General features: G+C 48.0%; 1 protein-coding gene across 13 annotated transcripts in view; it reads left to right on the top strand.

Moving 5' to 3' along the window:
- Positions 1-27,790, top strand: part of LOC119434721 (prolyl endopeptidase FAP) — a 394,283-nt gene that overhangs the window by 317,687 nt on the left and 48,806 nt on the right. For 6 of the 13 annotated variants that reach the window (XM_037701822.2, XM_049672222.1, XM_037701806.2 and 3 more), the window contains exons 2-3: positions 23,019-23,133; positions 27,607-27,705. In XM_037701822.2, the coding sequence (XP_037557750.1) occupies positions 23,019-23,133; positions 27,607-27,705 (214 nt within the window). Of the gene's footprint in view, positions 1-15,773; positions 15,837-23,018; positions 23,134-27,606; positions 27,706-27,790 lie in introns of all 13 variants that reach the window. The other 7 variants (XM_049672223.1, XM_037701811.2, XM_049672216.1 and 4 more) reach the window with 4 other exon arrangements.

The following is a 27,790-nucleotide window of genomic DNA, read 5'->3' as shown; positions in this document are numbered from 1 at the left end:
ACTCTGCGCTTCAAACTACACACGAGAGAGGGAAGAGGCAGGGCGGCAAAACGGTCAGGTTAGGTTCATGAACGGTCTAAGTTTTCTACGGCCCTTCTCCGGCGGCGCTTATACGTCTATTGTGACGTTGTTATATATATATATATATATATATATATATATATATATATATATATATATATATATATATATATATAATATCGACTGCCATTGGCAGAGTAAACGGACGGCACCCTCCGCGATATTGGGGTTTGTCGATTGAGCCCGCGCCGCCGCCGAGCGCCGCTGATGGTTGCCAGGCTTCGTTCTTTGTTAGCGCTCTGCAGCTGATCGAACCGAGGCCTCGTTTGTGCCCCGCTCTTTAACCGCCGAGCTCACGCTTTCTCTCGGTGCCCAATCCACGTCCTTTTCCAAAGAAACCTTTCGATCGCTCTCGTTTTCTTGTCCATAGCGCGAACCACAGGGCTGCAAACGCGCGGGGGCAGAAATGAGACTTTAACACGCCCTGATCACTCAGCCGGACGTTTGCGCTGCGAAGGACGGTGCGAGCAACCGCGGTGACCGCCACTCTTGCTGGGCCCGCCTTGATGCTGGGCGACGGAGGCACCGTCGATCTAATGGAAGCTTCGTTAAGGGAAACGGGCGCACCTCGTAGTTATCACATCCCGCCGCTGCCCCGCAGTTTCTGCGCAGGGATCGGTCAGATTGGAGCCCCGCCTCCCCCCCCCCCCTTTCTTTTTTAATCTTTTTTTTCTTTTTCATCAGCGGCGTTCACCTTCTGGATTTGCGACCAAGCCTTCACACGTCCTCCCGCGGTTTAACGCTGTAGGTAAGGCGAGAAGCAAGCCGCCACAGAAACAGTGCGTTTCTGTGGCGCCTTGACCGACCCGTTTGTAAGCTTCTCGCACGAAAAGTATATGCTCCAGAAAATCGGTTGTACGTGTAACACACGTGCGTTGGACAAATGGGCAGAGCTCTTAAAACGTCGTAAATTAGCGAAATATGTAGGGGATGTTGACTTTTTAGAGTGCATTTTCTGTCTACGTAAAGATTTCTACGCGTAAATTACGCCGAAATGCATTATTGCACTGAATAACAAGTTCACAAAGACGCTATTTTAGCATTGCTTACCTGGGAGACTCCTCGTTTCTGTTTCCACAAGGTCAAAAAATATTCCGACATTTCAACGCACCACGCCTTCTCAGAATTTTTTTTTTTTTTTTTGTCAATCGCAAAAAAAAAAAAAAAAAAAAGTGCCGGGGAAGCAGGGTACTTTTATTAGCAACACAATCTTGACAACGAGCAAGCAAGCTAAGTGGATCACTTGACCAACTAACTCTTAATTGCGCGTTGTTACAACGGTCGTTTCCTGCGTCAGTGTCTCAAAGTGCACCGCCCCACTTTCAATGAAGCGTAGCGTCATTGGCATTGTGTTCTGGACCTGAACAAGAGACGCGTAGCCCATATTATCTGTCCTTGCTTACTCTTTTATCGTTCATTGCTTTAATGACAATGAATGCGCCGCGAGGGCTCTCATACAAGAAGGTCGTGTGCTACTTACGGAGCAGGCGAGGTCACGTGCACAGAACTGATCGTTATTTATTTGCCTTTTTAGTGGAAGAAAAAGAAAGAAAACGTCCTTCGCATGACCAAACAAAATCTAGGCCCTCATCTTTCCGTCTCTCTTCTTACACTCTCTCGAAAGAACCGTCCAGTTTCTTCACGATTTAAAGAAAAGAAAGAAACCTCATCCCAGTGCCCGGCAGCACAATTAATCTTTTTTTGGTTTTGCAAACATGATCTGCCTGCACGATTTATACTAAAATGTCCTCGTTGCCGAATGCAGCAGCCATGGAAAGAGAAAGGAGAGACATTATTTGTGCTAACAAACAGCAGCAACTAGATGCACGGGAAAGTCAGAGGAAGCAGCTTGTGTGGTAAAGCGACAGAAAACAAATCTTTTGACTGCAGAGGTGGGCGAATGCCAGCTTTCTCGAATACGAATCGAATACGAATAGCAAGTGTTGAATATCAAATCCCCATATTGAATAGTCAAATGCAGGCGCATATATTTACAGCAGGAATATTTATTTTCGTATAATTAGGTACCACGCTTGCACTGACTTGTGAAAAAAAAAAAAGCACGACTAACGAGGACATGTAGGATCAGTTTTAAGCAAAAATACTGCAGGAATAGCCTCTCAACATCTTTGGATTGTGGTTGGAAAAACAAGCTTTTCAAGAGTGAATGTCTGCTGTATGACTAGCTTTCCCAAAACGCAAAATAAATGGTTGGCGAATAAATATCAGAAGTTGTGGAAAAAGAAAGAAAAACCTGCTGCTGAAGGACCCGTGTGCCGTAAACACAAGCAATATGGCCCGTTGCAAAGAAAGCATCACTGGACGTAGCGTAAGAGATAAACCTGCTACATGACTAGACTGCCAGAAACACTAAATCACAGACTACAAGGAAAAACAGCAGGTTGTCATGTAGGCTTCGGCCGCGAAAACGCAAACAAAGTTTGCATTATACCTATTTCGTTTCTGCATTGCTTTGAAAGCTTTCATCGTTGTTTCACTTCTGATAATTTCCTATACTTTGTTTAGCAGACAGAGAACAATAACCAAACAGTTGGTTTCTGCGGTATATATAAGTAAGTTTCAATATTCGAAAATACCGAATAGTTAATTTTCGAATACGAATACAAATAGTTGGGGCAATACGCGATTCGTATTCGAAATTTCTAATATTCGCCCACCCCTACTTTTTAGCCAATGTTAGATGAATGTGGGCCTAAATAAGCACATATAACCTAACTTAGGCAAGGCTTAGGCCATATTAAGTTATATATATATATATATATATATATATATATATATATATATATATATATATATAGCAATCTTTTTAGCCCCCCCTCCCTCTCTCACTTCTTTTTGAATGGCGTAGGCGTCCGAAACGAGCGACAATTTTTTTTCTCCACGTTTGGTGGCGATGACGTAATGTCCCTGCGAACAGCACACTCAAAGTGTTGTTTGCATTTAACGCTCTTGTAGATTGTACCACCAGCAACACCATGCAAATAATTAGCGTATAGGCACTGCCAGCTGCATTTTTCACTTTTTGTCGACGCAAACGAAGCCGCCTTTAGTTAAGCTTACGAGACCGGAAATAACAACAGCATACGTTTGCGCAATTGTCGCGTTATACACTTAGGGTCGAGCGTCGCACTCGCTTACTGCGAAGCGTAGCCGATACGCCAGAATGCAGAGCCATCGGTCGCGGTTTTCCTTTCTCTACACGTCGTTGGCCGTTCCATCTTCCAGGTCTATCGAGTACACAGAATAAGAGTTGATGAGATTATTGCTTATTATTAATACCTCACGTATTCGGAAACGAGGAAATATACATGTGCTATAGAAATAAATATATGACAGAGCGTATGCTAAACTCTGAAAGGCTATATAGCTGAGATTTCAAGGGCGAAACACGAAAAGTGGCAAATTAAAACTGGGGCGGCTATGTGCGTTCAATCACGTGGTCTATGCTCGCGAGGGACCGAAGCAGCGAGCAGGCAAACTTGTAACACTCAAAGGCTTTGTCTTGTCTAGTCTGTCTTTCTGCCCCTCTGTCCTCGTTTTTTCGCGCTGCTTGTAACTTCCCAATTTAAAAGGCCACAGCGCAGAGGCAGGCGGGCGTTTTGCGTTGTTCTGGTTTACACTATTCCGCATTCCTCCGTCGCGCGTTAATCTGGCGAAAAAAAGTCTGTCACGACGATAACGAGACGCGGCGTTGTTGGACTCATATTTTAATATTCCGATAGCCTGATGTGTGTGCGCATTTACGCACATCTGTGGGATGCGTGGGTGTGTGCGCGCCTGCGTGCACTGGCCACCCCCTCCCAGCCTCGGTGCAGCCAATAATTGCATCGCGCGAGAGAGGAAGTTGTGGTGGCGGAAGAGCAACGGTCTGCGAGTAGAAAAGGGGGGAAGGGGGGGGGGGGGGGGGGGTCAGGAGTCTGAATTAAGCTCCGTCATCGCGAGAGCATTAGGGCGACGTGCGCGTCGGTAAACGCCCTTTTGCGCCGAGCTCGCGTCGTGCCCCACCCCGTGTGTGCAGTGGTTTCTCGCCTGTCCGCTGCCGGTGTGCGTACGTGCTGCGTGCTTCGAAGGTTGTGCGCGCGCGTCGGGTCAAAGCCCCGAGAGCGTGGCACCGCACACCCGGAATCCGGCGCAGCGCGGAAATCAATTTTCCGAGCTGCGCTCAGCTGTTGCCTCAGCCGGGGCACAATTGGTGCCGTGTGCACTCGTGTGCACACTTTCCTGGTGCAAGTTGACGGCCAAGCAGAGCCTGCGGCGGGACAAGCTGTCGCGAGCACATACGTCACCATGTGCATGCCAGCGCGTGACCAGCCGCCCATGCAGAGCGCGGACCGTTTAGCCGCGCCACAGTAGGGTCACCTAACCCATTCGTTTGTCCCGGCAACGTTGGTGCACAATGTGGCAGTTCGCCTTCATTTTGCGTCTGACCTGTTTTAAACACTTACGTAGGCTGTATCCCTATATACTGTGAAATAATATCCACTGCCGCCCTTTCGTTAGGCAGCGCCTATACAATAGTGGGAGACATATGCTATATATGAACGGCGGTCGTCGCGCGCTTGAGCTCCTCTGCAGCTTTCTGCGTGGGTGAAGGCGTACGCATTCTTAAAGTATACAGCCACGCACTCTGACTTCTGTGTGCGTACTTCGAACTTTCTGAGTCATCTGAATGGCGTACGTTTATACGCCCTCAGATTGCCGCTTTCAGCGGGCGCGTTGGCGCATAAAGTTGTGCTGCCGCATGGTGGATGCGTGCGAACGGTTACCACCTTAGAATTCGTAATGAACCCTGAGCATGCAGCACGCGTTTTCTTGCACCGATTGTCTTACCTCGGCTAACCGAAATCGCCCTTGTGTAGCCATACACAGTGCCGTAAAGATCCCGCCTGCGTGCGCGAGTCTGTGCGCTGGTGTGTTTTCGTAAAAAGTTGCCACGGTATAGGACCGTAGATTGAGCGAAGTCGGTCTTATTATGGTGCGAGAAATTGCTGCGGTCACCTGGGAACGTTAAAATCTAAAGAGAATCTGAGTGCATTTCTGTGACGCCCCACGTCTCTATACGCTCCTATAGCACCACGGTGAGTGCTATTGGCGAACCATTTGCGAAGGAATTCCACGCAGAGCAGAGCAGGTGGTGTTTTTCCCAGCGCGCCGGCGAGAACCTTTAGCGCGCTACAAACAGCGAGCACACTATAGCGCACACATCGTTAATGCGGACGATATATACGGTCACACGAAGGCAATTTTTCATTCTTGCTTCGTATGACAATGCAATTACGATGAACCAGGAAAGGAGGAGTTGGTGCGGGGTGTTGGCGGTTCTATATAATCAACGGCTCCTGCTCTCACCTTGTTCTCGTGTTGCTTAAACACGACAACAAGGTGAGTTAAAAAGGTGAATTAAAAAAAAAAACTGGGGTATGGGGGTACATCATGCATTTGACATTGACGCTACAAAATTGCTTCGGAAATATCAAGAACACTGGCTTTGTGAGAGTAATGAATTCGGCATCAACATTCGAACATTCTCCGTATAATGTGCCAATAGCCAGAAATAAAGGACTTTCTTTGGATACCTACATCGCTAACGGGTTGTGTGGATCATCACAATCTTCTTCAGCACTGCCAAGCATCAGCGCTATGTGCAGTGGAGAGTATACAGAGAAAGATGAACACTTCATTCAGACACAAAGTCTTACACTGGGGCTTTCTTCGGGAGCGACGGTGCACCGACGTACTTATAATGCATAGGATCTCTAGTCTCTACATCTCTAGTCTTGGATTCATTTTTCTTTCTGCGTCTCTTCGTTTTCGACATCTCCGCAGTGTTGCATTTACGAACCATGTAAAGGACGTCAATGGAGGCCTCGGGAGCGCCAGCACTAGTGCGTTTGCCACAACAATAGGTTGTAGCTGTAGTCGTACAAAAGCACAAAAATAATTACTGTTATTGTTCTGTGTTTATATAACGAAAGTTCGTCATATTGCAGTCTTGAAAGCGCGGCATCAATCCGTTCTCCGTTGGGGCATTGAGGAGCAGCAGACGTCGGGCGACCGGTGCCTGCACGGAGCGCCTTCTCAGAGTGGTTGATTCAGCCGTCGTCAACGTACGCACAGCATTGCACAATGGAAACCAAAGGCGAAAGACGGGAAAGCGCGACTTGTCTCGCTTTGCCTCTGGCGGTCGTTGAGTATAGCGATGTGCTGCCTCTATGAAGTGCAATGGCACTGCGATAAATCACCAGCCCAGACGTACCTTCGTCGTGCCTGGGGCGAACGCGGTGAGTCGTCGCGCCGAACAACGTCGTCGGGCGAGCCGGAATAGCTGGGGCGCGACATTGACCCGCCAATGCGGCCGTCCTAAAAACTGCGGCTGCTATTTCGGGCCTTTCCTTATCGCGATGCCAGAAAGCACGCTCGCACGCGGCCCCGCAACACATCTCTCTTTTGGTGTGCGCCTGACGGCTCCGCGCTCGTATATGCGTCCACGTATCGTATACATGCGCTGTCGCCTCGTCACAAACGAGCCCAGTCTGACCGGAATGGAGTAGGTCGCTTCTTAATTGGAGGCTCGTTTGCGCGGGCTTCATCGCTGCACTATACACATCACGCAACCTGCGTGTGTCTCAAGGAGCGGCGCGAAAGTGCGGTACTGCGTCGTCGTTGTCGAGAATGCCGCAGTTCTTGAAAAGTTCGAGAAAAGCGCGTTTGCCTGGATCCGTGCGGGAGCAGCGTGACCATATATAGCGACGGTTGTGACTCGCTTCGCGTTCCGGCAGCGTGCGACAATACTCAAGCGCGAAACGTTGTCACAGTGCCTTGAGCGATGCACTTCGCGTTTCTTTCTGTTTCGACGAGACCCGCATGTCACGTCCCTTCCTGCTCGAGGACTTTAGCGCCGAGTCAAGTGCGCGTGCTCCCGCGTTTCTCTCTCGTTCATGCATTCTTGAGGAGCGTCGGAACATGCAAGAACGTGCCGATCGTGAACTTCCCGACGCGGCTTCTGCGTCTCGCGCACTTGCTTTTACACTTACGTGTCAGCTGTCCGTTAAAGTATAACTGTTCTCTCGCGCTGGCCTCTGAAATTGTTCTCCGAAATAAATGCTTATCCGTACTTAATTTGAGTTCGAGCTATAATTAATCGATTTGGCTGAAGCTCGATTTAGACCGGCTGTAATAGTTACTGCAGTAAATTAGCAAAACGAGCGAACTTGCTTATGCTCGCGATTTATACGGTACGTTTGCGAAATTAAATTAAAAAGTTGTAGCAGTTTCACGCGAAAGGCGAAGCATAAAAATTGCGATAGCAAATTTGTGGAGAGCTATACGGAGTAAGGATAGTAGTTTTATCAGCTGTACAAACTTGGACATGCAGCAGCACCGGCAACACACAGAACTGTTGTCGACGCCGTCGGCGTTTTGCCCGCGTTCGCACAAAACGCGCGCGCGTTGGTGACCGTTGCCGGAGCCTCTGGGGGCGACTCAGAGGTTTCGACGAGATCAGAACGGGACACTCGTCGAGCAGCGTCGGAAGTCTTTACCACCTTCTCGCCTCACAACGTTTTTATATAAATAGGCATTTTGTGCCGCAGCTAAACGTCGCCTACCTTCCCCCCCCCCCCCCCCACCCCTACGGCCTTTCGCGTGTCTGAAGAAGTCGCGTTTGCTCTACATATACGGTGATTGTAAAGGAGGAAAGAGACGCTTAATTCTGCAGCCCTTAAGGGAGCACGGCGCAGAACGCGCGTTTGTTCTCCGCCGTGCGTTCACTCCCCGTGAAAGCGCGCGTCCCTCTCGCTTTTTCACTCGCACATACAGCGTTCGGCGACAATTTCATCGCCTATGACGTCATACGGAACCTCACGGCGACGGCGACGGTAGAAATCTGCTTTGGAGTGTCCATATAATTGCTATCGCAATAAAATAAATAATACACTTTCTTCTTTAACCAAATGTCAGCAACTGCTACGCAAAATAAGCGCGCGCTCTTATTCGTGCACTAAAGGCGAGACCACCTCACGCTACAAGAGAGCGACCGCAGTTGCGGCGGCAGGCCTTCTTCGCGTGGCCGACGCTCGTCTCATTTTGCGGCCGCTCATTTTTGTTCTTCCGCGAGCGCCGGCGCAAAACGACCGCGGCCTCCCGCGGAGCTCGAAATTCGCGCTCAACATCCGGAACGAAATTATTACGGCGCACACACACGCACTTGGTGCGCCCCCCTCGCTCAGACGCAGCCGGGATCTCGAGTTTGAAGCGCGCAGTCGCGGAGCGCCGTGCTGCACTTGATAGCACCGCATCGCGCTCTTGTCCCTTGTTCGTGCGTATTCAGACCGCGCGGATTGAGGGGCGGAGGGGGGCGCCGGCAAGGAACGACAGAAATGAATATTGCGCACGCGACATATGCACGCGGCCGCCGGCGTCGCAGATGCAATCAGCCGCGCGAAAGAGATGCTGCCTCTCTGGGCTCCTTTCTTTTTTTTTCCCCTCTCCTCCGAGTTCTGCGCCATCGATTGTGGCCGCATCAAAGATGCATGCACCGTAGCTCAGCTAGATGGGGCGTCCCTCTGTGGAGCGGTTCTCAAGGGCCGCGACCGTCTTCCTCTCACGCGGACGTGGCAGCCTGCCGTGCGTCCTTCCAGCTTGGCTTTGTTTTTCCTCTTTTCTTTTCAACGCAGTATACGTGGCACTGCTGCGAAGTAACAAACGAGACGGAGTTTGAGGAGCGGGCCCGCCGTCTTGCAAGCGGCGGCGGAAAAGCGCTTCTTCGGAAAATGTCCATACATTTATGCATGGCCGAGAGAGCGCACTGCAAGAAAAGACAGCCGCTCTATAGATGGGAAATGACCGCGGGGGGAGTTTCAATCGGCCAGAGCTTCCGGCGACGCTCGGTTGCGCAATGTGCGCGCGGAAGTACGCGAACTTGTTTGTGCGCACGTAGGCTCGTGTACGTGCTTTCCTGCGGATACTGTGTATGAGCTCTTGGCGTGCGCAGACGGAGGATTGTCTCATAAATTCGTGATGGGCGGCTCGCGGAAGCCTACGCGGTTGGCGCGTGGCTATATATTTATGATTTCACATTTCCATGCGCGTGTTTGTCCAGCCTAAAATCAAACCAGTTCAGATGATGAATAGCCGAGTCTATGTCTGTGATTTTTTTTTAAGAAAAGACATACACTCTCGTTTGACCCTCAAGCGCTCGCCAATACATTGACTTCTATTTTCTGCCGTACTTCACCGCGCGGTCGTGATCCTCGTAAAAGGTCGCTCAGTTATTGCGACTCCGTGAGCTGTCTGCTCATGCGCAGAAGCTGAGGCGATGGATGCTCCTCTGGGGTATTTTATTTTCTCTACTGTCGTCGGCCACTGAGGTCCTTGTCCATCGCATTCGCTCAGTGACTGTGGGCTTCAGCTCCTGAAAACAAGGTTACGCGTTCGATTCCTGGCCTCGGCGACAGCACTTGCGAAAAAAACAATTAGGTCATTCCAAGAACCCCATAAGATTCAAATTATCGTGGATCCTTCGAATATGGCGACCTTTAGTAGCCGAATTAGCGCTCTTAGACTTTAAAACCCACCAACCAATCACCGCGATCCGTATAACTGCACCTCCAGCTCAACATGCAAAACGAGTAATTGAGCATGTCGACCCGCGCACGCCCCTCTTGGTCATGTGAGCCGGAGGACAGCGTATCCGTGAACGCTCTTACAATACCAATAATCTTCTCATCCGGGGCATGAATTGCGGTAACAGGGAATTTCAGAAACGAAGGACATTAGCAAAGTTCGCGCACGCTATCGACTCTGCTCGTAGAAAAGGTAGCAAGCAGAGCCTGCGTTCTACGCATGCGCAATGGTGCTTGTCGCGCTTTTTGGCTACGCTAAGCCGCCCGCGTCCACCATTTCTAAAGCTCTCGAAAAAAAAAATCCGTTTAACTCGCTTACTTCTCACGAGCCTGTCTTGCCAAACGCAAAGAATGCGCTCACGCGGATCTCCACTGTACGACGCGCGCGCTTGTCTCAAGTAGAAAACGAGAAGAGGTACGCGCTCGAGCTTCAGTCGAAAGCAAACGCGCGCATTCGCCATGGCACCATGTCGAGCTATGTTTTCTTTCATTCGCTTGTTTTGTTTGTCATAATTATTCATTACGGTTTCTCAATCATGCTTTCCTGGACACAGTGAACGCGAAATAAAGCGCAGTTGCCAAGGAAAACACGTGGTATTCTTTTCCACGACCGCTATGTAGAGGCTCCACCTTCGAAGAAAATGTGTAATTGTAAATCAATTATCAACCTTGCATTTGAATACGCGCATACATTTTTTTTACATTTTTTTCGATGCTTTACGCAAAGCAAGTATTGTACTAATTTCTACAATAAAGCCATAAGGATGATAAGGATGGTAAGAACCGATGCATTGAAGCGTAATGCCGTTCTTGCGAGGGACTCCCCCCGAACGTTGTCGAGTGTTCGACGAAAATTCCGTCTGGCCAGCCAGTACCGTTTATATTAGTGCTACAGCGGCGAATCGCATTTCCCAGCTCATTGTGGTAGTGCGACGTGTCAGCGTTATGTGACACACAGTGCCGCGCGGTCGGCGCTTGCAGCACTTGCGACGCCTTATGTCACCTGTCTGACGTAGTAGAAGCAGACCGAGTTCGCGTTGCCCTTCTTCAGTGAGCGTGCGTCGGCTACGGGCAGCCGTCTCGCGGCTGCCGCCTTGATGCGATGCCGCAGTCTGTTTATAATACGACTTATCCATTTCGTCTGAGAAAGATTCCTGTTGGGCTAGTTTGTGTTCTGGATTAGCATTCATGTTCCTGGCGTCACAAAAAAAAAAAGAAAAGGAAAAAATCGAACTGACTGTTTCTCTATACCCATCAACCCTCGCGTGGTGAATTAAGCCGGCGCACCTTCCGGTAGCCCATTGTCGCCTATAAGGATGCTGCGCGTCACCGTCTGGGCCAAATAAACGCTGGGTGTGTGACGAAACGTCAATGTTTGCTCTTGTTGTTTTTTTTTTTATTTGGCGAGTACCGCATTTCGTGTTCCTTTCAGCACGACACGTCAAGAATAGAACAGTTGTTTGCTTTCCAGCGACTGTTCGGATATTGTGCGGCCGTATAGGACGCTCCGCTCGACGCGCCTGTCGAAGAAAACATAGGGCGGGCGCCTGGAGTGACGCCACCTCGGCTTGCCAGAGTTCACCAGCCCCGTCGTAGCGCGCGCGTGGTGACGCTTCATTCTGGCGCTGGTCCCAAACAGCGTGCCAAAGCTGTGTCGCTTAGCCCCTGGTAGCATAGCATGTGGAACTGGGCCCCAGCTGGGAACGGTGACGGCCCGTAAACAAGCCAGACTGCGCAGTCTTGTGACGCACTGCCTCACGCACTGCTGTTATCTTTCGGGCGCTGTCGTAGGCATTTTTCTTCTTCTCGCTACCAGGTGCCGCATCGCATCATTTCTTCCTTCTTCTCCTTCTTGTCACGTGATGCCTACGTCCAGAGCGCGACCCAAACATTGTTTTCACGATATCTCGACTAGCTAGTGGTACGTCCAGTACAAACGTTTATACGGTTAGCTTTCAAGGGAAAATGACGGGAACAGCGCAGCAACAATATCAAACATCGAAGCAAATAAAACTGTTTTACGAGATGAACTAACAATCCCCGAAGAATGAGTGCTAATAAATGTTATTGTTCGACATGCTCCAGAAGCAGCTTGATTAGAATTGTAAGAGTGCAATTTACGTGTTAGCCTTAAGTGTTTCGGTAATTTTACTTCAATTGGCAACTCACTTAAAAACTTTCGCGTCACAAAATGGGATGAATCGCTCAGCATCTCCTTTTTTTTATTATTATTATTTTTTTTTACAGTTAGACACTTGCCTAGTTTTACTAACGGAGAAAGGATGGCGGAGAGTTAGTGTTTATTAAGTTGTTTCTTGCGAGCTCCAGACGCCGTGGACTAAGCAGCACTTTACTCGTTATGGGCACGAAATTGACTTATTCGACCAGGGCTCGCTATCGTATACATGTATACCAAACTCGACTGGCACTTCTGGCCGCCCGATGGTCGCCTCCGTTTCCCAATAAAGCACGCGCGCTTGGAAAGCGGTGTGGGTTACGAAAACTTCGCTTGGCATTCCTCACGCGAGCGCTTCGAATTCGCCTGTTTTCAACCAGACAAAACTGAGCCCCTCAATCGAACTTGGCTCACGCCGCCGCTTTTGACCTTCTGCAGCTGCCGCAGCGCTTATTCGCACCTGACGCCTCTCGTTGTTTGCGGAAATTGAATAGGCGCTTACGTCCCCGGGCAGAGACAACGTTCTTTCATCGCCATTCTTTACAGTGAACGACATTAAAAGCAGGGGCCGGATGCCAGTGACGCGTGCACGTCGCTCATGAAATCGTACGCGCGGCGCGTCCTCGGCAATTTCGCGACTCGATTCGCCTATATTCCTCTTTTCCTCCTCCTCCTCCTTCTTCTTTTTCTGTGGTGAATGGACGTGTGGCTCATATACCAGTACCACCGGCCCACCCGTGGTTTCCGGGAGGCAGCGTCCCTAAATTGATTTTCTGTGCTGCCAGATATCCCCGCGGCTGTCTCCGAAGCCGGAACCGCTATTTTCCTGCAGCCGTCTTTGGCTTTCCTGCACGCACACCCTATTTCGGGGCGCTTCCCGCGCGACCGCCTTCCCCAATAACAGCGGTGGTTTGTGCTGCTGCTGCGTCGGCGCTCGGACCACGTGACTTCGGGGGACTGCACACAATACTCCGTTTCAGACATCAGGTGCAACGCTGTAGATCGGTCACGAAAGTTGATCACTCCGTCAATGCTTCGCTGCGCGGCGTTCGCTCGCGCGAGCTTGCACGTGCGGCTACCCGCGACAGGCTGCAAATAACAAAACCCGGAAAGAACGACAACAAAAATTCTAAATGAACTAAAACAACGCATTACCATACCGCAGTATGTATGTTACTGAGGATTAAAACTTGTTTCATTCAAAATTGAGCCTATATAAAATACGGTTGCGCACGATTGCGGCCAAAAAAACATCGAACTAAATCCAAGTGCGAGCTGCAAAAAGCCTGTCTATCCTCCACACCGTTGCACCTGATGTCAGAAACGGAGTATATGCGCTCTTCGAAGACGGCTCTTTTCTTTCTTTCTTTTTTTTTTTTTTCGCAAGCAGTCTTTCTGGGGAAGCTCAAGTTTTGCGCGTGCGCTCTCGCATGGACTTTTTGCTTCCACGATCTTGAAGTGCACAAAGAGGGCGCGCGCGCCGGCGCCTCACGGAGCCTTGTGGGGTCACGTGTACACAGCCATTCTACGTGCCCTCCCCCCTCCCTTCTTACTTCCCCCCACCCCCTACCCATTTCCTTGCTTACCCCGCTTTCGGCTAGCCCCCCATTTCATTTCCGACCATCGCGCTGCTCACATCCCCCCTTTTCATCCTTTTGCCTCCATGGTCTCCGCGCCACCCCGGCGCGCCGTCCAGTCGGCGACCGCATTGTGTGCCCTCGAAGCGACGCGGCGCCAAGAACGCCGAGAACGTTATTTAAGCGGAAAAGAAAGAAAGAAAAACGAAAGAAAGAAGAAAAATGACGCGTTCAGCGACGCAAGAACGTTCCGGCAGTGAGCCGTTAAGTTCACAGGGCCAGTGTCGCGGCCGCCCAACCGGCGCTGTCTGCCCATGGCTCTGCCGAGCGTGGGGCAAACTCGCTACTCGCCAACTCCAGCTCCGACTCTCCGGTCGACTGAAGCGAACGCGGACACTGAGCCGCGGCAAAAAGCCCATTTACGCGCCGAGGGAGCATTAATACGCCGGCCGCACCGCGCATCCCGACGCGTTCCAGTAAACCGACACCAGTGGATTCTATGATTCGCGGTCGGTTACTATAGTATATCGACCTAACGCCGTTCGGCTGATCAGTATGTGTACCATCTTTATTCAAACATTTCTAAACCACTAGCTCGTGGTGTTTAATAGGCAGAAATTGTTTATCCGTCGAGCGCATCTATACTTGCGCATTTAATGGCAATTTGGGAACGGAAATGCTAATAAAATAAAGCTCGCTGTGTCATATCATTCCTTGTTTTTGCTTGCATACACAGCGATCTCGCTGACGACTCAGTGTTGCGCACAGCACTTCACATGTGATTCTCACTGTTGTAACATTGCCGATGTGTAACGTCCGTTTCCATTTCGTCACTGCTGCGGCCACTGCGCTTATATTGAAGTCATCCTTAGTGCAGCATTATGACCGATCGCTATACAGATGCATGTAGAAACCGCCCGGCACGCTCGCATTGTGCGCGATGGTGGTGGTCTTATATACCGGGTGTTTGAGCGAACACTTTCAAAAAATTGTAAAGGTTGCCTGCGGCAGATAGCACAATTGTAGTTCATGGGCTGCAGTCTACTGGAAGAGGCGGACATTACTCGCTCAAAAAATTGAAATTCATAATCGACTAATTAATAAAAAAATCACTAATTAGTTTTAACTAATTACCGTATGGCCCATATTGCAATTTACAAATTCTAGCCGTGGAGTTCGCAAGGTGGATCTAGATGGAATGAATTCTCAGGATGACACCAGTATCTCAGATATTAATTCCCGAACTTTGCGGACAAATGCATTGGCGTTCGAGTTGATTTTGTGCTTCAATGCATAAAACGGCTTTGTGTTAAGAAATTTCAATTTAACTGGAACGCCAATGCATTTGTCCGCAAAGTTTGGGAATTAATATCTCGAAACTGGTGTCATCCTGAGAATTCGTTCCAAGTGGATCCGCCTTGCTAACTTCACGGCTAGAATTTATAAATTACTATATGGGCACTGAGGTAACTAATTAAAAACTTAATTATTGATTTTTTATTAATTAGTCGATGATGCATTTCAATTTTTTTGTGTGAGTAATGTCCGCTTCTTCGAGTAGACCAGCCCATGAACTAAAATTGTGCTATCTGCCACGGGCAACCTATAAAATTTTTTGAAGTGTTCGTTGAAACACCCTGCATACCGCTATACGTATTCTGCTTCACTTGCATAGAAATAATAACGCGACCCGCTCCACAAACGCAGAAAAATAGGTGCTCGTCGCTATACGAGAGAAAAATGAGAAGTACCGCTCGCGAGAAACTCCAAAAATAAATTGGTTCGAACGAGAGCCGGCGATGAAACTTTTTCTCCAAGTTCTGCCACATAGCTAAACAGAAGGAAAAGGCCCACGCCTGAATTAATTTTTTGCCTGCTTATTATTTTCTCATTTGTGCGCCTGCTATTTGATTCCTCTGTTTCCTTTTACAAATCGGAGCGACGGCCTGCTTTAGGTTCGTTATAACGAGCTGGCTCCGGCAGTGAAGTGAAACTGATTCCACCGTCTTCTTGTTATGGTTACTTCTTTTGAGGATGTATTCTGTTCCTCTGTTTTTGCTACAGTTGCTGCTGGTGCTGCTAATAATGCTGTCTTATGTGTTATTTAACGTCATTCGCGCGCCAGCTACAATAATTCCTTCTGAGATAATGTACGCAAACAAGGGCGCGAAGGTTCTCAGGGAGCCGTTGTTTGTGACTAACAGCGTCCCTTTCGATGTTCTTAAAGACTGGAAAGGCGTTTGTTTTACCGCTTTGTATGGCTTCTATTTCTTTCTTTTTTTGTTCTTTTCCTAGAAGATAATTCGCTGTTGCCGGAGAGCAAGCAAAACAATCTCAAAAGGTGTGGCCAACTCATGGGTAAGAGGTGTTTGCCCGCAAGCGGTGTTGCCGCTTCTCTGTGCATTTTCCTCTGTAATTTTCGTTAGCGCTTGATTTCCGTCAAAAACTGAATACTTTGTATCTCGGAATGGATTTCATCAATGCCTTACGCGTTTGTCCATGTACCACGCTCCTACACGAGCGATGTTTTAATGCAAATAGCATTCTTGTTATTGTTACACCAGTTTTATTTCCGGCTGTACAGGGTGTCCCAACTATCGTGCACCCCAAGATTTAAAAATATGCAAATGCCACGTAGCTGGACAGAACCAAAGTGATGTTGTTTGCCGTCGCTTGGAGATACTCGGATTATATTTTGCATTACGCCTAATGACATAAGCAGTCTTAATTAATTATTCAACTGGTCAAATATTATAATTAGAGGAAAAGTCTCAATGAGAAAATTGTAGAGCAACACGAAAAACTCCCGCTACAGCTTTCTGTTGCTCAATACGTGCTACATAAATTAATGTTCTTTCCCAGCGTGAAAGAAGCCCGCGAATACACGCAAAATTGGCGCGCGACTGGCCGCTCGATGCACTTTGCGTGTATTCGCCGGGCTTCTTTCACGCTGGGAAAAAAAAAACAATATTATGTAGCACGTATTGAGCAACAGAAAGCTGTAGCGGGAGTTATTCATGTTGCTCTGAAATTTTCTCATTGAGACTTTTCATCTAATTATAATATTTGACCAGTTGAATAATTAATTAAGACTGCTTATGCCATTAGGCGGAATGCAAAACATAATCTGAGTATCTCCAAGCGATAGCAAACAACATTACCTTTGTTCTGTCTAGCTACGTGACATTTGCATTGTTTTAAATCTTGGTGCACGATAGTTGGGACACCATGTATGTCTAACCGCTTTCATGGACCGATCCAGAAGATAGTGCGGTATAAAAATGTGCGCTTAACCTCGGTCACGATGCTCGTCAATTAATTTCATTTTTTTTTTCGAGTTCATTTTCTGTCTCATAAAATGACGTTCGCATACTTGGATAGTCATCGTAGATGAGTCCTGACCAAACATTTTTATGCCTCGCGTGCTAGTGGCTTTCAGGCACGAACATAACGAACTGCAAGTATACATGCGATTGCATGATTCTTTCTCTTATTCGTCGAGCGTTACAGGCATGTTGAACGTCAGGACCAACGTTCGACGCGACGTCGTGTGCGCAAAACGTGCCGATGCAGCGTGTCGCAAACAGATGCCGAAACGAGGCAGCTCGACTGGGCGATGAACAAAAGGAGTGTACGAGTTATTGGAACCAAGGAAAGCTCTAAACAGCTGTTAGTGTTTTAGGCAGCGAGAAAATGGCTTTCAGTTTTCAACACCGCCATCTGTTACGAACTTTCATGGCTTTCCACACGTCCGTGCCAGAAAACTCTCGCGTGCAGCGCTCTTATATAGCTATAAGATGCCATGTTTGCAAACAAAGCTATAGGGCTAGCGAAACGAGCAGACGAGTACCTTGACGCTGTTCTTTGTCTTCGGTGTTCACCTCTTTGAACAGTAATACGCTGCCTCATCTTCTTGGTGTCACGTTCTACAGCTTCAGGAGTGTGCTGAACATAGGGGATCGAACAGCGCCTCATTTCTCGAACATATTTTGCGCTGTTCGATTTCCTTCTCTGCAGCTGGTCTATGTGATACCCCAGATTTAACTTACTAAGGCGAAAAGACAAGATCAGTTTACGATCGTCCCACAGCAATTGACTCTGTATCAGATATGCGGCACCCTATAGCTGTGTTCATGTACGCGCAGATAGCTCTCCATCGGCACTTCTTGTCCGTCAGTAAAATATAAAACAGGCTATTGCACTATCCTGTGATGTGTTATCAATGAAAGCCGAACTGTTCGCTGTTCTGTATGCAGTTCAGTTTCTAGGAATGGTTGAAAAATGTTCTGAAGTGGCTCATTTGCCCTTACCAACTTAAATGCCAAATTGAGACATAATCCTGGAGACATAGTCTAAGTGTGCTAGACGTTGATAGAAATTGCTTTTGCCAGTGAAGCCCAGCAAACTGTCGTCTTTTTTCAGAGAATGCCGGTACAATGCAACATTCCCGGAAACTGTGCAGCTGATTCAGCAGCGCGGAAGGCGCGTCTGAAAAATCTGGCCACCGGACTTCCTATAACGCGACCTAAAATACCTATAGTGAGCATGGTTCGATAGAGGTGCTAAACTGCTGATGTTGATTACGCTGAATTTTATATACCGACAGAGCTTAACAGACAGTCTGCAAACAGTTATTCACCACTTCCGGCTAGGTTGTCTTTGCACGAAACAGTTTCTATCTACATCGCATTTGACCCTGCTGGAAACCCTCACGGCGAAATGCGGCAACACATATAAGCGCTACATCTTTTAGTATGCTGCAAACACCATGAACCAAGACGCTGATTGGTATCGAAAATAATGAGGCTTGATCACAGGCATATTTGGACAGCGAAGCTGTCGCTCTCTTTGCCAAGAAATGGTCTTAAAACGCGCATTTATTGGTCGAAGTGTGTTTTTGAAGGCCAGTTTCAATGCCTACACAGATATTACGGTAGATATAAGTGAATGTAACGTGTTGTCAGGGCAGGATTTTTTTTTTTTTAAGCAGTGACATTGTATGTCTTTCTTTTTTTTCTTTTTTTATCTCTCTCTATCTCTGTTGTGACATTCTGCGTTTATGCCGTTTTCTGTTCTTGTTTTTGTTTTGTTTTTCCTTTCGTCATTGTCTACGACTTCTCTGGAATTTGTCATTTCTTTTTGGTGCACTAGCTCTTATTTATTTTTGCGAACGTCTGTGAATATATATATATTTAAAAAATTTTTGCTTTTCCTTGTGACAAGGAGTATTCGGCACCATACTTATATGTTTCTCAATGACCATACCCTGATGGTGATATCATTTTATAAAATCGCGTCAAATAAATATAATATAGCGAGCAGCATCAATTCGAACAAGTGTTCTTCGTCAACATCGTTTTCGTCAAATTGACTCTCGGCGCGCTTCCTTTTTCTGAAAGGAAGGACTTCTGAAAGGCACATTGAATTTCAAATTAAATAGAAGTCGTCGAGGTCCATCTGCGTGAATTATGCAACAACTAGGACGCTTGCCACAAATCTGTCCTGCAAGTCTGAACTGCAACCACCGTGGCTACTTGCGTCACAGAACTTGCTCGTTTGAAAACTTGAATCTCTCTTTTTTAAAGTAATATATAATGCAAATGTGTCCACTCAACCGAAAGCCTGCGGAAGCTCATCGGCACGTGTGGCTCGAAGGAAACGCAACAGATATTTAAGTCAACGTGAGAAACACACGCTCTGGCTAGCTATACCGCCGTTGCCGCCTCAGTCGCCCTTTCCATTTTTCTTTTATAATTGAACGTTTTCTCTGGTTGCAATGTGTTTTTGAGCGAACGTGACCACACGAGGTGCATGCTGGCCTCACGAGGAGTGGTTGCCCGTCTGAAATGGTGCACGCGTTCGAAATGACTGAAAACAAGCATCAGTGGTCGAACAAGGGATATGTGTCAGGCTAGCCAACGTTGCGGCCAGGGAAGTAGTCTTCGTCGGGGCCTCTTGTCTCCTTGCCGGAACGTTGGCTCCTGCCTGACGCAAATCCCTTGTTTGATCTCGCTGGATCACTTCAATCTTCATCTTCGTGCGAGCCTCTGTCTTGTTTGGAAATAGACAATCATGATGGGAGCGGCGTGTTCGCCTGTACCAAGCGTCGCCGACTAAACTGTCAAGAACAATCACAGTTCCCTAGACACCCTCAGCGCAAGAGGAAGACGTCGCGCAGTAGTGTTATAATGAATACACGTGGCAGTGGTTTCCCCTACCTGTCCATCGCCGCCACATCATGTGAAAAAAAATAAATGAAAAATGAACGCTCACTGAATGGAAGTAATATCCTTAATTTGTTCACGAGGAAAAGGCGGAGCTCGCTCCCCACCAGATGATCCAACGCGATTTCTCTCGGCTTATCTGAGCAGCAAAGCAGAAGAAAGCATTTTCGCATTTCACATCATCTGCTAAAGTTAATCTGCTCCTTCGTCGTCTCGGTAACTACCCTACATATGCAACCTAACGTCCGCAGCGTCTCTTGAAGGTCGCTGCCAGTCAAAGTACTCACCGAACCGGATTAGCACCGGACGAAGATTTCCTATACGCGCTCCAACTAATGCCATATATTCAAATCACTCCCTTCATTTTCTGTCTCTCTAAAGCAAGCTAATTTCGCGCACGTCAGTGAAACTCGAATAAGAGTAAAGTGGCCACCTTCGAGTTGCTTCAGACTGCGAACGGAACGCGGTCGTACTGAGTGTGCGCGCTCCGTCGAGTGTGGACAGCAGCCGCACTGCGCCGTGCCGCTCCAGTTGTTGGGCGCAGCGTCGCGCGACCAGCGGCCGGAGTGGGTACACACCCCCTTCCTTGCCAGCCGAACAGGGCCCGTTTCGCGGCCGGCTCCTCTCGCCGATCGTGTCGTGGCAATCTGCCAGAATGTTTCGCCAGCGTCCAAAGACCGTTAGACACGCTACGAGCACCGACTAAAGGATTCATCGCTGTCGTGCTTGTCTTTCTGCGCTTCGTGTTTCGGCCAGTGCATGAGGCCGCAGGGCGCTGACAGTGACGAAGTGTGCACGCGAGTCTGTCACGAGAACCGCGCACATTTATCGGGGGAGGGGGGACCGATGCGACCTCCTCTTCGCGCGGTCTGGTCGCCGAGAAAGCTGTGCCGCCCCCGAGGAGCGAGCCTTGGTTTCTCGCTGCCACTGCTCCGGTGGCTTAATGCGGCGCGCTGTACATTGCCTTTCCTTCTCTAATCTCTCCCCCCCCCCCCCCCTTATCACGCCATCTTGGCATGTTCCGGCGCCCGCGTTCCCGGAGAGGAGACACGAGACGCACCGTTTGCTCGAGCTGGGAAAATTAAGGCTGCAATGATTTATTTCCGAGCTGGCGGTTTCGGACAAGCCGTAAGACGACCAGCGATTAGTTTAGTTCTTTTCTCTCTCCTCTCTCTTTCTCTCTTTGTCATCCGGCGAATTCCGAGTAACTGCTGCTTGTCAACTCTGGTACTGAAGTTGATAGCGATAGCAGCAAGGTATTTGACAATTACACGAAGTAAGGTTCTTAATTAGTTTTATTGGTGGTATAAATTGCAGTAAACAGTCGCTTACTCATTCAGTCAACAAGCATGGTGTCACGCGCCGCACCGACAAACGTGAACAGGGGCGCGATCTTGTACGCGTTCCAAAATGTAACGGAGGCGTTCCGTTCCATCAAGCCGCACACGATTGGTCAATTTGAACGTCGCGGTTGAAATTGGCCAATCGTGTGCGGCTCGATGGAACGGAACGCCTCCGTTCCATTTTGGAACGCGTACAAGATCGCACCCCAGGTCTCACTAGCTGACCGCGAGCACACGCTGTCACAACGCTGGCGTGATAAAGAGCGCCAGCTTCTGGGAGCGAACGCTCTGCCGCTCGCATCTCCGTACTGGCTGTCCAGTACGCCCATGATAGGGCTAGGAGGCTTGACCTCCCGGTCCCAACATGGGACTAGCCAGGCAGGTGGCTACACCCTGCACAGGACCAGAATAAAGTTTTTCCATCCATCCGAAACTCAGATTAAGCTACACAACATCCAACACTAGGCGAGCGATCACTTTGCCCCCCCCCCCGCCCACTGTGCGCTATAGCACTTGAGCTTTACTTGGAACATCACGGCGACGACGTCGGCGAAAATTCGCCTGGAGTGTCACAATATTTGTTATCGCAATAAATATATGTCTAGCAGCAGCAATGGAGCGACATGCGTAATTAAGCCCCAAAAAGTGAGATCCGCGCGACTGTTCGCGCTTTGAGCAAGTGCGCCCGGGGCAGCAACATTGTAAGGAATTTTTTTTTAACGCGAGAGCATTAAGGGGCCCCCTTGTAGCAGAAAATCCGGTGTCGGCGTTGGGGGCGTTGCCCGGCCAAGAAAATCATCCTAAACCACCCCGACCGCGCAGTCCCTCCGTGTGGCGCAAGGCGTTAGGTAACAAAAATTGAATTTCTCAAAGTAATATCCGTCAGAAAATCGTAAAGTACGACTTAGCCAAAACCTGCAGACATGATAGCGTCGTATTGTAATTTGAATGTACGGGAAAACATAATTCTGTTACGAGGCAACTCAAACCCCTTTTCCAGCATTTCTATCATACAACAGCGGCGCGCCCGGGTAGGTTGCTTGCTAAAATACCAACCAGATGGCGCTCGCCTTCTCGGCAGGTCAAACTGGGATTTAGCCTGTCTAATACGTTTTGGACACGCGCGTGCCTCGTGGCAACAGCAAACAAATAATAAAGTAATAAAAAGTCCTAGGGCCTTCACATTTTGATATAAGACGGCTTATTTTCCACTTCATTGATGCCTTCAGTCAAGATTGAACGCCTTAACCAATACGAATTCAATCTCTCTCTCTCTCTCTCTTGTAAACGGGAGAAGCAGCACAGGCTTTGAAGAGGACACAGGGTTTGGGTAAAGGGCGACGCTGAATTCCTCCAAACTTTTCGTGTGTAGCATGAAATTCCATGGTTCTCTGGTGACATTTTCTTTAAACTATTTGGTGCGTGTCATGCTACACTGAGTCTCTTGGGACGCATGGAGCGAGAAGAATAACGGGATTCAGGGGGCTTGGTTTTTTGTTACCCTTTTGTTATAGGTCAGTTGCTCGCTCCTAAGCTCGCGTACTATGTTACGCCGGTAGTTAAAATGATGTTCTGTATCCGCTCCCATGGCCGTGAGCGGCGCTGGCAAACACTCCCATGGCTAATCTTGTACACATACACAAATGCTAAAGAAACTGGGAGGGAAGATGGCCACCGCGTTAACTTCATTGGTAAAGCACCGCATGCGTAATCCGGAATATGTGGGTAAGGCTTCCAACTGCGGCACTTTACCTTTTCGTCCAGTTTCATTTCCATTTTCCTGTGTATTTCTACGTTTTTAACTAAACGTAACAGATAATTTCCCCAGCGCTTTCTCTGCCTTCATTGTATGTTTTCTTCGTATGGGGACGTATTGAGCAGAGGACTGCCTCTGCCCGCGTGGCTGCAGCGAAGCTCCCTAAGCAGCGGCCGGTGAACTGCCGTGCGCTGACGTGTCGCTTTCTCTTGCGCAGGAGCTGGTGTCCTCGGCACCGGACAGTCGCAACTGGCGGGGCATCGGCATCGCGCTTCTGGTCATCGCTGGGGTCTGCGCCCTCATCGTCACCGCCGTCATTCTGCTCACTCCCGGTGACGACCTCGCTCCTTGCTCGCTTGCTTTCACGTGCCCTGTGTGTCGTGCCAACTGAAGCTTCACTTGAGTGTTCAGCGTGGACTTTCTTGGCAAGGGAGGAGACTAGCGCATAGCCGACCAGACTGACAGCCCCCTTTCAAAGGGCCGCGAGAGAAAGACAACTTTTTTTTTTTTTTTTTTTTGCTTGAGAGCCGCATATAGGAGTTGCAAAGAAAGGTTATTTCAAAGGGACGCATTAGAGGAATAGTTCCTTATATGGCCCGCATAGAACATGGGCGTTGCAGATTGTTATCGCCCGTGCCTTTGCACATATTTTGACTGCCTCTGCTTCTTCTTGCTGAGAAACTCCGACCTAATTACCCGTGACGTAATATTGCCCCAAGATCGTTGAATGTCCCAAAAGAAACTGATAGAATGCGCTGCGTAAGAGATCGTGAACAAAAGTTACTGTCTCAGCGGGTATACCCGACCGCCAGTGGCACATAGACCCTTAGAGGAGTTGCATGCCACGGTTGCCGCTTTTGCACCAGCGACTTTTAACAGGATATGTAGGCGCGCTGGCTGCTACGCGTTTCTTTTGTCAGTTTTTGTTTTAGTTGCACTTCCGAAGAATAGCAGAGGCTTCATTACTCTATCTCCCTACTTACATCGACATCATTTGGTTAGACCTCTGCTAAATTTAGCTAGCGTTCGCTGCCATCAAATCACCTCTTACATTCCGCCTGGTATTCCAAACAGTACAAGTCAGTGGGCACGGCGTCGGACTTGCGTGTGGTCTTGTGGGTCTTAGAAAACGCCTGTTCAGCGAGCGCCATTGTTTTTTTGTTTTTTTTTAAAAAAAAAGTGCGCTACGATGTGTAAGATCACTATCTGAGCTCATACGAGATAGACCGACGTTGGGCTAGCTTTTCCTCTAGATTTCCACTTGGCAGCAAATATGCCACCACAATTCAGAGGCAGAGTAGCAATTTGCTTACAACGTGGCGTTTTTACTGCGCCATCGATGGACAGAGACCACTGCTCGAAGGGTTACTTAAGATTACAGAGCTTTTAGGACGGACGGCTAACCCAGCGTATAGACATGCAGTTTTAGTTATTTTTAGTTATGTCACTACTACGCGTTGTGTTTTCCAATAAAAAAAAACACAACAGCATTTAGACTGAATCTCGCAACGCTACACTCTAGTGTTAACGTGTGACAGTAACTTAAGGTGTACGTAGGGTCTTCTCATCTACGTAGTGGTACAGTTTTCTTTATTCTCTGATCTCGCTTAAAACGCGAGCACGGATACCACATAACTCATTGCCTTTGGCACTTTGCTGCGCGGTTCTTCATTGCAGGATCTACATGGAAGATCCTGTCTGCGAGGTCACGTAAGGCCTTAACAGTGAGAGGAAGGCCTATTGTTGGCCTTTCAGAGCTAGCAGGTACCATGTTTGTCAGAAATGGCGCCCTCCTTCATAAACTAAAAGAAATTAAAAGGCTGAGTGTGTAATGGTCTCTGAAGTTTACCCATAACGTTTTATTCTCAGGCCTACCCTCTGGTGCAGCTCCTTAAGGGCCCGTGGTGGCTAGAGGGACCGTTTATAAATGTGCCAATCTAGCTTTCTCGAAATTAACGATTCCCTTAAATATGACGACCAGCACACTGTTAAAATGGTGATTAGTGGGCAGCTGCTGCATTACTCTTGCTTTCGTGCGTTAGATATTATGATAAGGAAGTCATGAAAGCAATAGCAACGCCCTATAGCCGCACAATTATAATGGGGGGCCGAATTCCCGCAGCTTTTCCTTCGCAAGGGGTGTTTGTCATTGGTCGACCGCCTTTGCTAATAGTACGTCCAACATCATGATTTGCTGGCGTCTGCTCTTACGAACATTTTTTTAGCGTAAGAACTTTCTTGTGAGTACCGGTCCAGTAGTTTGCGAATTCGTCAGCTGCCATGTTTTGGGCATGTAAACTGCGAGAAAGACAGCTTGGCACTTTTATAAAGGCTTCATTAATACCTGCAACTCTTACTAGTCCCGCGATTGTTTTGCTCTGAATTTCCTTTTGTCCATTACCAACAGGAAAGTACAGCCGCCGCGAGGCACGTCAGACTTGATTCTCTTAGAATATATGGCTGGACGTTCACCGGCTCACATCGCCAAACAAGCTGGCAGCACTCCCATTTTTCTGGCCATATGGGACTGATTGCCAAGCTGTGTTTTTGACATTCACTTTTAGTGGCGTGTCCTGACGGCGCCAGTATGGCTGTGCAATTTCGCCTTGTTCACATCTACCTGTATATACCTAAATTAGCAGTGTGTTTTCTTACGAGGTCACTACGCTCCCTGCCTGGTTGTCTCAACGCGTCTAGTGTTTGTTTTCGTTCAAAAACAGCGCACGCTCTTTATTGGGACATTTTGTGTTTACAAGCCAGCCTTTATGCCTCCTATTATGTGCAACTTGTTTTTGTTCAGACAGGCTGCCGGGATGAGAACAAAGCGTTGGTGCAGACAGTCACTCGGTTGAAACTGCGACTCATTTGTCGTAGCGCTCGTTTTATGCATAATTCAATAATTTCATACTTGCAATAAACCTTTTTCATAAACTGCAATATCGCAAAATAATTTTCATATAGCTCCTCGTGGCGTGCATCTTCGCACTTCCTGAACTGGAATCAGTTCGAGCATTTTTATATGTGCGGTATGTGATGCAGTGCACAAAGCTGCTTGGTATGAAGCAATTGTATCGAGTGTTGAACAATTAACTGTCGTTTTAATGATGAGCAGTGCCGCTATATCTTGGGCATCCACCAGAGAAATAAAGCCGACTTAACAGTTTTGAAAAAAAAATCTGTTGGTTTTGCCTAACACCAAATTACTGCGTTTGTTTAGGCTGGTTTGTCATGTAAATCGAGGTTGAAGATGCGCATATTGTTTCCTAAATGTGACCCATTATCTAACATTTGGTCCTTCGTGACAAAAAAAAAACATGATTAATTTTCGCGCATAATATTTTTATGCTCATCGATAATTCAGATGTGATTCTGTTGAGATATAATGTCGGAATTTGCTCTGAGAAAATAACCTCGACGCCTGGATACCACGATTGATTGCACGCAATGCAGTTTTGTGATCGATTAAATTATTACTAGCCCCAGGCAGTTAAAAGAGGAGAGCCAATTTAAGTTTGCAGTTTAAGTAACCTCCACATGAGCTTATTATAACTTCGTTCCCAAGAAACTGAACTTTAACTTTAAAGTTACAATATTACGACACAGGTGAATATCACGGCACTTCTGTGGCTTTACGGGATCCTGAGGCATACAGCGGAGGCATTGAGGAGTATAGCATCATAAGCGTGACAGATACAAAGAAATGGGCATCACGTGAACCACGCAATTTCCAACGTGTTGTGTCGGCGTGGTTTAAAGTGGCAGTGCTCTCGGAAGAAAACTAATAAGCGTTTGTCAAGAGAAGCAAGGGTAATGGCGTAGTCGTGCGAGCTGTATCTGTAAACATCATCAAAAAAAAAAAAAGAATGCAGTACAGAAAAGACAACGTCTCTAAGAAAGTAGCACGCGCAGATAGACTGTTGCGGCGCACAAACAGTTAGTTGTGTCGGCTTTGTTGAACTTCCGCCGACTTTAAACCCGAAAAAAAAAAGGCTGCGCAAGGAACTAAAACTGACATATTCAAATGTGCTCTAAGAACCTTGTTTTCACATAGTGGCATTAAAGTTACCCATTAGAAAGTTTGAGAGGAGGATTCGTCAGGTGGCTGCTAATAATATACAGCTTGTTGCATACCGCTGAGAAGACTTAGGTTTCATTAGGAAACTTGCTGCATGTTAACTGGGACACCTTGCCTATCAACCTATAAAACGGATGTCCAGCGCTCTTAGCTTTCTAGAAAATGCACTAGCGTTATACCGATAGTTCTCGGTTCTATGTTTCTGGGAGTGAATCTGTTCCGTCGTTAATTTCCCAACTTGGTGCTGTTAGCAGAGCTATGTAGCACGCTTGTGGCCGAGCTATTAAATGACTGTGCTTGTGGTAAACATTTCCGAGCGATCCCATAAAATTTTATTATTCGCTTAGCTCAAACGCAATTTCTATTCTTAGAGGGCGCTGAGAGGAATGTTCATTTGGGGGTTTTACTGTAGCGCTAGTGTATCGCCCCAATAGGAGCTCGAACTGGCTGCATGGAATAATATTCGAGACAAATGTCAATGAAAACGGTGAAACCGGCGCCCAGTGAAAAAAAAAAAAAAAGCAAATTACGTTCTCCAAATGGGTACTGTTGACACGCAAAAATTTAAGAAGAGAAAAAGATCCGGGTGAAAACACTTCCGGCATATATAGACTGTCGCCGCCATTCTAAGTGAGTGGCGCGTTTCTTCAGGGTTCGTTCTCTCGCAACGAAGCTGCACCTGCCCGCGTGACATGACAGTCGTCGTGAGTGGCTTTGGCGTTTCTTTCAGGAGACAAGGGACCCCGCGTGAAGCAGGCCAGGATATCGCTCGAAGAGGTGCTCCATGGCACGTTCAACCCGCGCAAATTCAACGGCTCCTGGGTCTCGGGTGAGTATAGAGCTTCTTCGCGTCCTATATGATCGAAAAGATCGGGGCAAAGCGACGAAAAAAAAAAGAAAGAAACGACGTGGCG

Source organism: Dermacentor silvarum, chromosome 1 (genome assembly GCF_013339745.2).
Source record: "Dermacentor silvarum isolate Dsil-2018 chromosome 1, BIME_Dsil_1.4, whole genome shotgun sequence".
Classification (NCBI taxonomy): domain Eukaryota; kingdom Metazoa; phylum Arthropoda; class Arachnida; order Ixodida; family Ixodidae; genus Dermacentor; species Dermacentor silvarum.
Note: the sequence above shows the minus strand (reverse complement) of the source record. Positions and strands in the feature narration are given on the sequence as shown.